At 40.8% G+C, this 15,251-nt stretch overlaps 1 protein-coding gene across 2 annotated transcripts; it reads right to left on the bottom strand.

Annotated features, from left to right (window-relative positions):
- Positions 1-2,599: 2,599 nt before the first annotated feature.
- LOC147627823 (uncharacterized) lies at positions 2,600-3,948 on the bottom strand. Of its 2 annotated transcripts, XM_086815146.1 has the most exons (3): positions 3,649-3,948; positions 3,188-3,541; positions 2,600-3,112 (listed from the first exon to the last, which is right to left on the bottom strand). In XM_086815146.1, exons 1-3 carry the CDS (start codon positions 3,932-3,934, stop codon positions 2,934-2,936), a joined length of 819 nt encoding a protein of 272 aa, XP_086671272.1. In that variant the 5' UTR covers positions 3,935-3,948; the 3' UTR covers positions 2,600-2,933. The 2 variants fall into 2 exon arrangements, with proteins under 2 accessions (XP_086671272.1, XP_086671271.1); XM_086815145.1 differs by having other exon boundaries at positions 2,600-3,541.
- Between the last annotated feature and the right edge of the window lie 11,303 nt (positions 3,949-15,251).

Raw genomic sequence — 15,251 nt, 5'->3', positions numbered from 1 at the left:
GAGATATGAGAAATGTAGCCAAAAGGAGGCATGCACCAGACGACGAGCATAAAGTGATCGTGTAAAGAATAGAACGTGAACCAAAATTAGAACTCTAAAAGTGGAGACCCGTGTCTCATGCACGTAAGCAAACTTAGAGGTCCATAAAGACGAAAATAATAACAAGAAAAATCACTGGTTTTGGTTTTAAGGACACGATTAAGAATCAATTCTAATTACAACAAGTGGAGCTATAAAATCATGTAGGCAACATATAATCAAAGAACCAATCAACCTTACAAAAAACTGTTACCAAAGATCAATCTTGTAAGACATGAAATCATAATCATAAATTGAACAAGAAGACGTAGATGCTTCCCTTATGATTAGAATCGCTCTGATACCATGTTGAGAGAGGAAGAGAGACAAGACAAGAGACACCACATACGCTCCACAGGAATGAATCATATTAGTCACAAGTCACATATATATAGGCAAGACCTAGAGTGAGTTAGGGCTAGCTATATATAGCTCCAACATTGGTACCCAAAAGATTACTACAAGCATAAGATACTACCAAGGAAATTCCAACGCTTGGATTTCCAAGTGCATCAAAAATTCCCCTAAGCTTGCACAAAAAAAGAAACCTCATCACCATAAGCATTAGCCCACCACATTCATAATGTTCATCAAAGATGGGTGCATGTGGACGTGCTTCAATAACAAAGATCGTTATGACGGTCATCCCATCATATGGTTTCGAAAATCGAACAACGTGAAGGAAGCCTCACCACCGACTTCAACCCCAACAGTTTCACCTAAAGTTTCACAAGAACGGAGACCCAAGCAACACCAAGCAAGTCACTCAACCACTCTCGTCGATTCAACACCTGCATAAGAGCTTGTGTGTTCAAGAAACCCCAATGGTAACCAACCAACATTCTTACCTACCGCCTTCATAACATTTGAGCCAAAATTCAAGAATCGATTCCCACATCTATAAACAAAGACTTATGAGCGAATCGAAGACAAACTCACAATGCTCTTTTCACTCCTCTGGATGTGAAATGTTAGTGCAAAAGCTACACGACAGACATAAGAATCTATTCACTCCAAAATGAGATTAGGGACTCTTCTTTGAACTCTGGCCATCCATTCTCAATGTGAGCCCAAGCCGGTATGTTGGTGAAAATCCTTATCGTGCCATCGGGGTTGAACGATGGTTCACATGCCATGTCATTAACTTAGCAATGGATTGACACCACAACATATGTTGAATGCGAGATATAATAGGAAAGTGCCTCAATACCTTTTGTGGAATTTTGCCACCTTGTAAATCCAAAAATTGGATATTGCATGACATTGGCAAAGGCACCCTGTAAATCCTTCTTGTAACGATCCTCTCCAAAAATTAGACATTGGAAAAGGTACCCCTAAATAGTACACAATCATTATGGCATGCATGAATTTGAGTGTCATTGATACCAAGCATGGAAAGTATTTTTTGAGCATTACAAATTGTTTCTTGGGCGCATCTTCTTTAATAATCAATCGGAGTAGGCTTTTTACACTATTATCTCTCCATCCATATGTTGTTTTCAAGTTGAGGATTTTCATACATGCCCATAAAGTTAAGTACTTTGTACCCTCATACAATGGTTTGTTAGCCTCCTTGTGTAACACATCGTCTCCTTCATCATGTGTTTCAAAGTTAGGTGTCTCTTCCTCATGCTCGCTTTGAAAAAAGTGAGTGATCATCTCCAGCTCGCCTTTCATGGCATTTTGGATGTAACTCGCCTTTTATGGCATTCTGGATTCAATACAAATAAGATTTCGGGAGTTACTATGTTTCAAATGTATTTTCATATGTCGATACGCAAATGCATTTTAATACATCGACATGTTTGTTTATACAAATTAGAAGTGTCTTGAACAGTGCCACTCTGCGGTGGAAATAGCGGCGCTGCTATTTTTTTATCAGCGCTGCTAAGCGATAGAAATAGTGATGCTATTATTTTTTATCAGCGCCGCCACTATAAGTGATGGAAATAGCAATGATATCATTTTTCATTAGTGCCGCTCTCAACGGGCGAAAACAACGTAGGAAATATCGACGCTTATGCCGTGGGATATAGCAACGGTTATACTGTGGGATATAGCAGCACTTATAGCGTCGAAAAAATAGTGTTGCTTACAGCACGCTTACGTCCCAACACTTTTCAAAATCCTTTTATAATAGCCATACTATAAATGCTGCTAGGCCCTCTTTTTGTTGGAGTATCAAAATCGTACGTAGGACCCACCATGGGATGGGGGGCACAGCTTGAAGAGAACCACACCTAGGTGTAATAGAGAGCATGAAGATAGGATCCGTAACAGAGAGCGCCTAAGTTCACTACTAGTAGTGGAGCATGAGATTATAGTTTACAGCAAGAAGTGAGTAAGGAGTTTGTAGTAAACGATGGATAAGGTATTTGTTCTCTTGATCATATGCAATGATTAATAGCAACGTAAATTGAGTAGATGGGTACCAAGACCCCATGTCCTTTATTGCCGAGATGGGTATGGGTAACTAGGACCCCATGATTTATAGGAAAGTAAATTGTGTAGATGGGTAGTTTATTGTGGATTTCGACACTTGACAAGGCCATACAAATGTTGTTTTTCTCTTTCCAAAGCACATTGACGTAGTAGCCTTTCGGTGATACAAGGTAACGGCAAGAGTGAGTGCAAATAGAACATGCAATCACTGCTGCCACCCAAGTGTAGTAGTCTGCGCCTCGAAGTCAACATGAGAGAGAGAGGGCAGAGGGGAGAGAATACTGTGGTTGCTGCTGGCATGCTTAAGGGGAAATGTTGTTACTCCACCCGAAATTGTAGTGGTGGTTTGTTTATTCCTTAGAAAACTAGGGCGCCTACCATTTTAGGCGCGTGGACTATGAATTTATGGACCTCTAGTAGTGGTGGGGGGGCGGTGAAGGGGACTTGTAAGCGGGCGAGGAAGGTGGCGGGGGGTAGACGGGAGGGGACTTGTACACTGGGGAAGGAGATTTGTAAACCGGGGGAGGAGGGGAGGGTGAGGGAGGTGGGGGGTACGTCACAGGAGAAGGGGACTTGTAAGCGGGTGGTGAAGGTGGGGGGTACACCGGGGGAGAGGAGTACACAGGAGGAGGAGGAGGAGAAGGGGACTTGTAAGCGGGTGGGGAAGGTGGGGGGTACACAGGAGGAGGTGTCTTGCATGGGCGGGCAGGAGCGAAGGCAAAAGGTCCCACAGAGTAGAGGAGCTTATCGGGGTATGTGTGGAAGAGATCATCGGGGTATGACTTTTCCAGGCGGAGAGGGGCTCCGGATTTGCCATAGTTGATGTTGGTGCAAGTGCTGCACTTCTTGTCTGGGGAGGAGACCAAGTAGACCTTGCAGTTCTTGATCAGAGGCAGGAACTGCTTGAAGTCGAAGCGGGGGACGCGCAGCAAGAAGTAGCCATGAGAGTCGGTGAGAGCTGTGGAGTAGAAGAACTTCTGGTAGCGGAGGCCGGCTTGGCATGCGAGCTTCACCTTGGCTCCTGCGGAGGGTATCATCATGTTGTGAAAGATATACAGGCCTCGTCTTTCTGGTTTAGACTTTGAAGCAAGCAAGCACACTTGCATTATTAAGATATTAATTACTTACCAGCTAGGGGCTTTGCGTACGCGAGCGATCTGGTTCCCACATATTTGCAATCTTGGCACGACACTACTCCTTCCACCGCAAGGGCAACTACGCTTGGCTTCTTGTACGGTGCTGCCTTTTTGGGAGACTGCTTGTCCCCCTGGGGCGAGCTGTCTGTGTCCTTATAACCCTTGTGCGGATCCTCTTTGTTCGATCCATACTGCCCCTTCGCCAAAGCCACCTCGCAAGCCAAGCCGCAGATTAAAACGAACGCGAGCAAGCGCTTGTGCGTGAGAGACGTATCCATGGCTATAACTCAAATCCACTCAGAGTGTAGACGGACCATTACATCGACTGCTTTTATAACCATGTCTGCGAATACGACGACGAGGTTCGCACGTCCACGCCCTTCATCCGATCACTTTGTCACGACTCGGCACACTCCAACCACGACCCTCTATGAGACGAGTGGTCCACACGAGGTGCCCATAGCCAGCCGGAGTACGACATAGTCCACATTTCTCGCATTGACCATTCCCCTGTATTTGATGAGTTCCTATGGTCTCCATCGATCTTGTCCCGATAAGGGCATAGTCTCCACCTTATTACGCTTTTGCCAGCAACCCACATCAAATGAGAATTAGTATCTAATAAAAATGTGTTCTCTTCTTATTATATTAGTAAACTATCGAGCCACATATACAACAGTCCACCTTTTACATATGCCACAGGTATAGTTCAGATCCGAACAAAAACAACACTAGTATAACTCTTCACTATTAACAACCCACAAATCTGGTCCCACCTCTCATCTTGCCAGACAAAAGATGATTGATCCCATCTGATATGGTATGCCAAGCTCAGTGGTGAAGCCCTTGGGGCTCTGCTCCTCCATAGCCTCCTTGTTTCATATCTTCACAACAGGCCTCTATCCAATTGGGTTCTCTATCAAAAGTTCCAGTGGTTGGGCGGTGGCTAACCCATGGGCCGGATGGGGTTAGGCTGGAATCAGTAGAGTTTTAATAATAAAATTGATTAATAGGATTATGCTTAGAACTCGACTAGTTAATTAAAAGCCTGAAGACCTCTCAAATGAATAGATCGATGGCTGTGCCTAATTCAATTAGGAAAAAAGCGTTGATTCCTTCAAGTGAAGTCTGTTATAGTTTCCCTTCTATTTGGTTTATTCAGATAAAGGTTAGATCAGCCTTGACTTTGTTAGAAAAATTCGTTAAGAAATTCAAATTGATGGAATCGTCCCCGCTTTCCGGGCATGGAAAATTTTCCCGGTTTCGGTTTTTTGAATGACCATCAGCTTAGTCTCGTGCCCGGACATTCGAAAGCGAGCCTGCGAAAGAGGGAGCTGCTTCCGCTGCTACCATCCGAGAATCCGGTGCGCAGAGGGAGCAGTGGGATCTCACAAGAATGACCAATATCAGCAAGCAATTGTGGAAGCCAAACCAATTCATGAGCATTGGTGGATCGCATGGACAAGTTAGAGCTTGCCCAATCAGCATCTGAATAACCCAAAAGATTAATGATGAAGATATGTCTTCTTGACGGCGATATACAAGTTTGAAATCTGCACTGCCCTTCAAGTACTTCAAAACACGTTTAGCTTGAGACCAATGTCTTGTAGATGGAGAGGACAAGTATTGTCAAAAGAGATTTGCTACAAACAGAATATCAAGACGAGTGCTCATGCCCACAAATTGAAGACAACCAACAAGATTAGCATAGGGTTGATTTAAAGCTAATGATTCAGCCTCATTATTTTCAGAAGTACTCTTAGTAGAGCTTGCAAGACAACGAGTGTTTGCCGAATGTGCAGTAGAGCCAATCCAAACTTTTGAACAATATCTTGGATAAACTTTGTTTGACGAAGAAGCAAAATACCATTGTGATGATACCTTTGAACTTAAATACCAAGGCATGAATGGATGTCGCCAAGATCCACCATATCAAAGGCTGAGGATAAAACCTTTTTTACTTGTTGCATGAAAGATAGATTATTAGACACAAGTATAGTGTCATGAACATAAAGGGCCAATATCACAAAATGGTTATCCACATTGCGCTTGATATAAAGATTTGGATCAGAGAAGCAAGAAACAAACCCCTGAGATGTGAGAAATTGATCAATCTGAATGTACCATGATCGTGAAGCTTGTTTTAGTCCATACAAAGCACGGTGGTGTTGGCATACAAGATGTTCCTTTTTGAGAATCGTAAATCCTTTAGGTTGCTCCATATATATTTCCTCCTGTAAGTCTCCATTAAGAAAAGCCATCTTAACATCCATTTGATGTATTTCCAAATCAAACTGAGTTGCAAAAGCTAGTAGTACTCGAATGCTTGTACTACGAACTACGGGTGAAAAAGTGTCATGATAGTCAATCCTTGAAATTTGTGAGTATTCCTCTGCAATTAAACAAGCTTTGAATTTATTAAAGGATCCATCTGCCTTTGTTTTAGTCTTGTAAACCCACTTACATTTGATAGGAGTATGATCTGAAGGTAGATTGATAAGAACCCATGTACCTTTCGAGATCAAAGACTCATATTCAACTTCCATGGCTTCCTTCCATTGTTTCTTTTATGGAGAGGACATAGCTTCTGCATAAGTTGAAGGATCTTTACAAACAGCCAATACATGATCAAAGGTTTCAAGATCATCATCATATACATGATTTGCACCGTGCTCAAGTTCAATAGGAAGATCAACATAGATATCAAGATCTATAGCAGTCTCCTTTGAAACCGTAGGATGAACATCAATAGACTTGTCTCCAATATCCATCAAAGAGTGTTGTAATCTTGCAAATTATTATCCAAAAGTAGAAAAGGAAAAGAAGTGAGTAATACTTTTGTATCATCAGCATCATCTGTGGACCACGAACCTCACATCAATTGCTCATTGAATATAGCATCTCGACTAACAATTGCCTTTTGTTGAGAACTTGGATCGTAAAACTTGTAACCCTTTGAGTTGTAAGAATGACCAATAAAAATAACCTTCAAACCTGAAGGTTCTAGCTTGTGTCGTGTCTCTTTTGGGACATGAATATAAGCAATACACCCAAAGACTTTGAAATGTGCAACAGAAGGAGTTTGGCCTATCCAAGCTATCATTGGAATCTTCCTAGAAGGTGCAGTAGTTGGAAGATGATTTTGAAAAAAATGGCTGTCAATACTACTTCTAACCAAAAAGAGCGAGATAATCTAGAATGAATAAGCATGCATCCGATTGCATTCAAAATTGTACAATTCTTTCCCTCTGCAACTCCATTCTGTTGGGGAGAATGGCATGCAATGTGCAAAAGTGCATACTTTTCATTGGGAAAGGAATAATTGGTGCCTAATTTAGATCCTTTGTATCCCTATTGGGTGTTGCATCTTAATTAGAAGACAAGATCTCCTCCACCCCATCGGAGCTCATCTTCGCTCTTTGGCTTGAGAATTGACCGCTTCATACACAATGAACACGGAAGGAGGCATTGTGCACTATTGTCACAGTTACACATGCATTTTATGGTCTTCAAATCACCACCTAGATGCCAATCCACACGAAAGGAGCCCACAACATCCACTGCTCCTCCCCATTCATTTGTTGTTTGATGACTTCTAGAATTTGAGGGCATCATTGAAGCATCTAATTGAACACCTCAGTGTTCTCCTTTGGAACCTCAAAGGCTCCAAGCCACCAATTATTCTTCTCAGATTTTACACTAAAGAAAGAAGGGATTTTATCCTTGTCCTTTGCATATGCCATTGCTTCATTCATATATGTGATTCCCATTCGCTCCAATCTTTACCCTTTTACTAGTTGAGCCTCATCCAACTTCAGTATAAGCGATTGGACTCCCTCTGATTCTACATATCACATAAACCAAGCCAAACAACACATGTAATTCATGTCCTCGATAAGGTAAATTTACAAGTTAAACGATAAATGCTCAAACCCAACCTTGATGTGAAACCTTATAGAATCAGATCATATGTCGTTGAAGGTTATTTAGGTCCACAAAGAGGTTGTTGTATGTGTTGTACTGTACTTCAAGCCTATCCTTGGACTTAGGATCTAAAACCATTGTTCCTTCTACATGAATATACTGGCCAAGGATTGATTTAACATCTACATTGCTTGCCTTATTTTCTAATGATACTTTGTAGGAAGGAGGAAGAAAGTTCCCTCGAATCTCTTGGGTACGAAGAGCTCCTTTGATGACTCCATAAATTCCTTCGTAACCCTTATGCCGATGTCAGCTTCATCAAATGCATCTTGTACATCCCTTACACTAATAAGCCCCTTGATGTCTTGCATAATGTCCTTTGTAACCACCGCAATGACTCTCTTATAATTTGGATCACGGATGATTGATGTTCTCCCTTTGTTTTTCATGCAGGCTTTAAAAACGTGCATAGTATCTCCCACACGAGATGCATCAGCTAATAAATTCCTGAGAGATAACGAAACCACCATTAAATCTATCAGGAAAAACCTTTAAATTAACACATACATAAAAAATACAAAAAGAAAATTCCATGGAAACATACCTTGTTGCCATGACCCTCCGTTTCCTTGCGCCGCCTTGCACCAAAAGATTTTGAATATTAGAAATGTTTCGTTTACGCTCACGTGCACTAATTGGTGTGTGCTTCAACCTCCTTATTTTTCTTTGTAACCTAGACAATTTATCTCTTTGATTATTTATGAGTGTTTCTTGTTCCTTATTTTTCATGTCTAGGTCATGTGAATGTTTTTTCAAATCTTCAATACTTGATTGAAGACATGAATTAATTGAGTATAAGTATTGGTTATGAAGACCACCACTAACAGAACGTCTTTTACAATATCCTAAGAGCCCATTTTTTCCATCACCTACATATCAAACAAAACTAGTGAAATCACAAAATGGTGGACTATAGAAGGTCAAAGGATAATAGGGGAAGAGATTCCCATCCACCCAAAGATCAACATTCTTCTTCCCCTTATTTCTTAGTGTGGACATGGTTGAATTAGGTAATGATTGTCTAACATATGGACGTTTTGCTAGTGCATAATCTTCATCTATACGAATGTGATTGTCTACTTTACGATTTCCACCATTCGTAATATCATCTAAAGACATGTCTAGTTCAAGATGACAAAAAAATAAGATTAATAGAAGATTGGAAAAGAAAATTATATATTAGATAATAATATTCTAACATTTGGAATGATCATGGAGAAATATATATTAAGAATATATCTCTCTAAAAAAGCCATTTTTTGTATTCCAAAAATAAAGATTTCAGTCATGATTAGGAGAGATGAGAAGAATGAAAGGAGTGGGCTGGCATTAAATGACATTACATGAGATAAGGATTTGAAAATGATATTTAAAAATAACTTTTCAATATATATATATTTAGGAAAAAAGTTTTAAATAAAAATACACTAAAATGTGAAAAGTATGAAAAAGTCATTATTTTAGTGGCCTCAAAAAACGCCCTTCTATTTTGGGATATAAAATATTAGAATGCATCTTGTAATCATTAGATAGCATAGCAGTTAGGAAGATAGGACAAGAGTGAAGATTATGAGGAAGTTATGAAGATATGACAAGATTGTCATGAGGTAGTTATACCTAAGAAATGATATACAAAATGCACTTTTTGGGTTTATATATGTATAAGGAAAGTTTTTTTGATGGAAGAACTCAAAAAAATAAAGATTAAAAAGAAACAATTTTTGGGCCCCCCTTATGGACATGGTGATGCAACTTGCATTCTATTTTGGGTATAAAATATTAGAATGCACCTTGCAATCATTAGATATCATAGAAGTTAGAAAGATATGAAAAGTTTGTTATTGTAAGATTCCTCCCCCAGCCCCTCAAGATGTCCAGTTTCTTCCCCTGTAATCAATCTCCTTTTCAGAATAATAAAAGATCTTGTTTCTATCTGTTTTGGCCTAGAGAGAGAAAATATTCTAGAGAGAGGTAATTCAGTTCTTAGATATCTTTGGATGAAAACATATCCCTTCTTATCAAAATAAATTCCCCCAAAACAGAAGTTTCAAAAAAATTTCCTAAGGTGCATTAGAAATAAATTATAATGTGTACAAAAGACCTTAGCCTAAGGGCCCCTTTTTTCAGAAAATTTTGGATTAAGGTCCAAACAAAAATTTGACAGGCTAATGAGATAAATCCAAATGTAGGGAGGAGATAAATTGAAGAATAAAAGAAAAACCTCCCAAAAATGAGTAAATGCTCACATAAGATGAAGAGTGGACTGACCAAAGAAAAGAATTAAAAAACTGAATTTTGACACCTCACTGTGGGGATATCCCCTCATGAAGTAGGCCCCTTTTTATCATCATTATCTCCAATTTTTAATCAATAAAATGAGATATTTTTATCGCTCCTCTCTCCTCTCTCCTGTTTCAAATCTAGATCCAAAAAGTAAGCTGAACTGACCCAAAAATGGTCAAAAATTATCCAAACTGATCTGGAAAATTGTAGAATCAGTTTGTTTGGTTAGAGGCTCACTTTTTACTATAAATAGAAGCCTCCCCCTTTGTAAAAGCTTAATGGTGCTTATGCATTGTTACTCTACTCCTGTCTGAGCCATCTACATTGAATTTTTTAATAGTTGAATCGTTTTTGGCCTAATCCTCTCCAAATGGAATTGGTGGCCACTATTGCTTCAAACAAGAGTAGAACCCTCAATCCCTCAAGCCAAAGGAGAGCTTACAAGCTCCATGTAAGCTAATTTTCCTACTTTGTTTACGAATTTTAATGAAAAATCTATGGTTTTCTTGATTTTTATGTTTTGCAAATGATTGAATTAAATTCAAATGCTATGCCTTTGATGAAAAGGCCACCCCCTTCTCTTCTTTACATTCCAACCTTTCTTAATCCTAGAAAGATTAACTAAGTGATTAATTAAACTCTTCTTATTGTTTACCCTCTTGAATTTAGAAAATTGTGTAGATTAGAGTTCTATAATTCTAAATTGGGTTAATTAAGTTAAGTGAAGAAAGATAAAAATGAGAAATAGCCAGCCATATAAAGGAGGTTATGGAAAAAGTTTCTAGAATTTTGTGAAAAAGAAAGTTTGTTTTTATGTTATTCCAAAACAGTAATTCCCACCATTTTTGCATCTAAAAGAAATATTCTAATTACTCCATATACATGTTTACATATGAATATGCATGGATATCACTGATATTAATTATTAAATTTGATTTCTATGCATAGAAAGATGCATAAAGCAAATTTTTTAGTATGGGGTTTAGGTATAGGCAAAGACTGAAGCAACCCTTCCTGTTTGGTATGAGGAACTTTCACTTTTTGACATATCTGGCATGATTGGACATTTTGGTAGACATTCCGTCGCATCCCCAATAGAATCACCTCTCTAACTTCTCCAAGGTACTGTTGATACCTCTATGACCCCCAACAAGATAATCATGGGCATCGTGGGAGAAGGACTTGGCACTACACAAAGATGGTGCTTGAAAAACAACCAACCATCTCGTATAATATAGTGGCCTAGTTCTAAACTATGAGCCAAATGATGTTGAGCCCCAAACTCTTCCGAATCCAGATATTGTGCCTTCATACTGTCTAAGTCTTTGCCTTGAATTTCAAGCATAGTGGAATCTTGCAATGTCTGAATAGTGCCCTTTTGACTAAGAGCATCGGCAACATGGTTATTTTTGCCCAGGACGTATTCAATCATTCCCCCAAATTGTTGGAATAATTGACTCCACTTGGAGTGCATGTCACTCCATTGGGCAGCACAGGGCATGGTTTGCAACAACCATTTAACTGCATGGTGATCGGTCTTAACTGTGAAGTCCCTCCCATAAAGGAGGTTCTTGTAATGCTTAAGATCGGCCATCACCCCCAAGAGCTCTTTGTCATACACCGAATAATTATTCTTGGCGTTATTTAATTTAGAGCTATAATAAGCCACTGGCCTACCATCTTGCTGTAAAACATCTCTAATGGTAAGGTTACTCGCATTAGTAGTCACCTTGAAAGGATCATCCCCTTATCTCAACTTTAAAACTCGCGACTCTCAGAGGCAACTTTCTTCATTTCCTAGAATGCCTCTAGAGCCTTTCCCATACGGACACTTTCTGATGACGAGTATCCATGCCCTTGAGCAAGTCCATAAGAAGTGCTACAAGATCAAAAAACTTGTCCATGTGGGTGCTCTAGGCCTGACAAAGACCCACAAATGAGCGGATGTCCTGGGCGGTAGTGGGAACATCCCAACGGAGAATGACCTGTACCTTTTCAGGGTCGAGGCCAATACCTGAAGAACTGATGATGTATCCCAGGTAATGGATTTCTTGTACTCCAAACTCACTCTTCTTTGCATTAATAAACAACTCATTATCCTGCAAGAGTTGCAAAACCTGTGCCACATCTCAGTCATGCTACTCTACAATCCCCAAGAAGATAAGAATGTCATCTAAGAAGATATTAGCATCAACTTTAGAGAGTAGAGAGAAAAAAGAGAATGAGAATGTAGAAGACGACACAGTATTGGGTCCCAAAACCCACTAAAGGGCCCCCCTGCAACAAGCACTGCAAGCAGGAGTATTTGCTTATATTATTCTTGAAAAACAACCAACCATCTCGTATAATATAGTGGCCTAGTTCTAAACTATGAGCCAAATCATGTTGAGCCCCAAACTCTTCCGAATCCAGATATTGTGCCTTCATAGTGTCTAAGTCTTTGCCTTGAATTTCAAGCATAGTGGAATCTTGCAATGTCTGAATAGTGCCCTTTTGACTAAGAGCATCGGCAACATGGTTATTTTTGCCCAGGACGTATTCAATCATTCCCCCAAATTGTTGGAACAACTGACTCCACCTGGACTGCATGTCACTCCATTGGGCAGCACAGGGCATGGTTTGCAACAACCATTTAACTGCATGGTGATCGGTCTTAACTGTGAAGTCCCTCCCATAAAGGAGGTTCTTGCAATGCTTAAGATCGGCCATCACCGCCAAGAGCTCTTTGTCATACACCGAATAATTATTCTTGGCGTTATTTAATTTGCAGCTATAATAAGCCACTAGCCTACCATCTTGCTGTAAAACATCTCTAATGGTAAGGTTACTGGCATTAGTAGTCACCTTGAAAGGATCATCCCCTTATCTTAACTTTAAAACTCACGACTCTCAGAGGCAACTTTCTTCATTTCCTAGAATGCCTCTAGAGCCTTTCCCATGCGGACACTTTCTGATGACGAGTATCCATGCATTTGAGCAAGTCCATAAGAAGTGCTACAAGATCAAAAAACTTGTCCATGTGGGTGCTCTAGGCCTGACAGACCCACAAATGAGCGGATGTCCTGGGCGGTAGTGGGAACATCCCAACTAAGGACATAAACCTGTACCTTTTCAGGGTCGAGGCCAATACCTGAAGAACTGATGATGTATCCCAGGTAATGGATTTCTTGTACTCCAAACTCACTCTTCTTTGCATTAATAAACAACTCATTATCCTGCAAGAGTTGCAAAACCTGTGCCACATCTCAGTCATGCTACTCTACAATCCCCAAGAAGATAAGAATGTCATCTAAGAAGATATTAGCATCAACTTTAGAGAGTAGAGAGAAAAAAGAGAATGAGAATGTAGAAGACAACATAGTATTGGGTCCCAAAACCCACTAAAGGCCCCCCCTGCAACAAGCACTGCAAGCAGGAGTATTTGCTTATATTATTCTTTGGAGAAACGCTATACAATGTTGAGTACAAATGATATGAATGCTGCCCAACTCAAGGATGAGGTAGACCGTACGTCAAGTGAGGATGCAGCTATCCCGAGGCTCTACTAAAGACTCTCCTTGGCCACTGATGCAAGTCTAGATAGCTGTGAAGAGCATCTTCCTTCTTAACCTAGAGTGCTTGGATGCTGCAAACTGAGTATGCTTTGTTGAGAATACCTGAATGACTGAATGAGGACTAATGCACCTGTATTTATACGTCTCCTTGCTGTTGGTCAGTGAGCATAGGGTTGTCGGCCAGTTCAGCATGGATAAAAAATTTCCACAATAAACATCATTAAATGATATTAACTATTGCGCATGGGAAAATATGCACTTTAAGATGTTGTCCAACCTATTATGACCTGGTCGACTGGAGTATTATACCCCACATGCTCTCGGCCTGCACAAAAGATGCTGGTGGCTAACTGGGTATAGACCCACTGAGGTTGTCCAAGGCCTTAGCCCTTGGACAGGCCAAATAAGCCCATAGACATATGTAAATACTTCTACATGCTTGCTAATGCCTGACCTTATGCTAGGCCTGACTTCTACATGCACTAACTAGCACATTCTCCAAGTGGGTTAAGAGGACTGGCTACCTGACCTCTAAAGCTCAAAGACTGACCTACGTAGCTCATTCTTGACTGTTCCTGAACTGAGGCCTCACAATGAGGTCACGGCGTACGACAAATAATCCTAAAAAAGGTTCTACTTCTGTACAAATACTGCCATTGCTGATCATGTCAGTGTGCCACTATGAACTTACCCTTAGCCATACCTTTGTGTGCACCTTGGAGATACTACCACTTACATCTTTGTAATCAGGCATTCTAGCATCTATGAATAAAGCAATACAGCAACAATGGTGTTCTCTCTCTCTCTCTCTCTCTCCGGTGATTCATATCATTTTTGTGTGTATGTCCTTTTAAATTTTGTTGAAGTCTTTTGCCCTTAACACTTTCGCGACAACGAGGTTCTTGCTCACACACCTTTGCCTGATGAAGAATATGGCAGCGTGGTCCATGTGCTTTTGATACCGAATAGCCACAGTGGTTTCCTATCCGAAGGATAGGTGGCGTCTCTGAATGATGGCTGTGGGTGGATCATTGACGGGTGGGGGCATGCTTCAAGGTTGATGGGTGCTCCTATTCCCTGCATAGCAGCGTCACACCATGTGGACCTCAACGAGACAAAATTCTGACGTGGAGGACCATCTTTGGTGGCAGTACTGGTCTCTCATAACCGGAAGGTCTGGGCATCCTGACCCATCGGGGAACCGAGCTGGAACGTGCGGAAGGAAGGGGTGGACCAGTCCGGAGATGGCGAGAGTCAAATGGGATTGTTGGATTCCTTACTTATCAACCCGTCGGACTACGGATCACCATAATTGCACCGAGCCGAAGTAGAAGCGGATAATAGTAGGTAGTTTGTGCCAAACACTCCGAACACCGGCACTTTGTGCCAAACTGGTTCACCGGAGCCTGTTGACTGCACCGTTGCATGGTCCAATGATGATGGCTGCTACTGATGTCATATCGTACTGTAATCCGCTGCACTGAAGGTGATGCCCAGCCTCCCATCGAGACTGCAGTGAGCCATGTAGATCATGCATAAAGGCAGAGCCGAGGGTCCACTACCCGATCCGAGCCCAGCATAAAGGCAGAGCCGAGGCGAGGGTCCACTACCCGATCGGAGGGGAAGGTAGCGTGAATCTTCCTCAGGCAAAGAAGAATCTTCTAGGTATCTATCTTGTCCCTTCTTTGAACCCTATCGTGTTATATATCAATGGATAGCTTTTGAAGAGTAGAATCTAAATATGTGAAGTCCGACAAATTTGGAGTTTGTTTGT

This window comes from Cibotium barometz, chromosome 20 (genome assembly GCF_041138505.1).
Source record: "Cibotium barometz isolate CiBa-2024 chromosome 20, ASM4113850v1, whole genome shotgun sequence".
Classification (NCBI taxonomy): Eukaryota; Viridiplantae; Streptophyta; class Polypodiopsida; order Cyatheales; family Cibotiaceae; genus Cibotium; species Cibotium barometz.
Note: the sequence above shows the minus strand (reverse complement) of the source record. Positions and strands in the feature narration are given on the sequence as shown.

Coding starts and splice junctions, on each gene's coding strand:
- LOC147627823 (XM_086815145.1), bottom strand. CDS start 3,934: ATGGATACGTCTCTCACGCACAAGCGCTTGCTCGCGTTCGTTTTAATC. Junction 3,542..3,648: donor GTACGCAAAGCCCCTAGCTG/GTAAGTAATTAA, acceptor TACCCTCCGCAG/GAGCCAAGGTGAAGCTCGCA.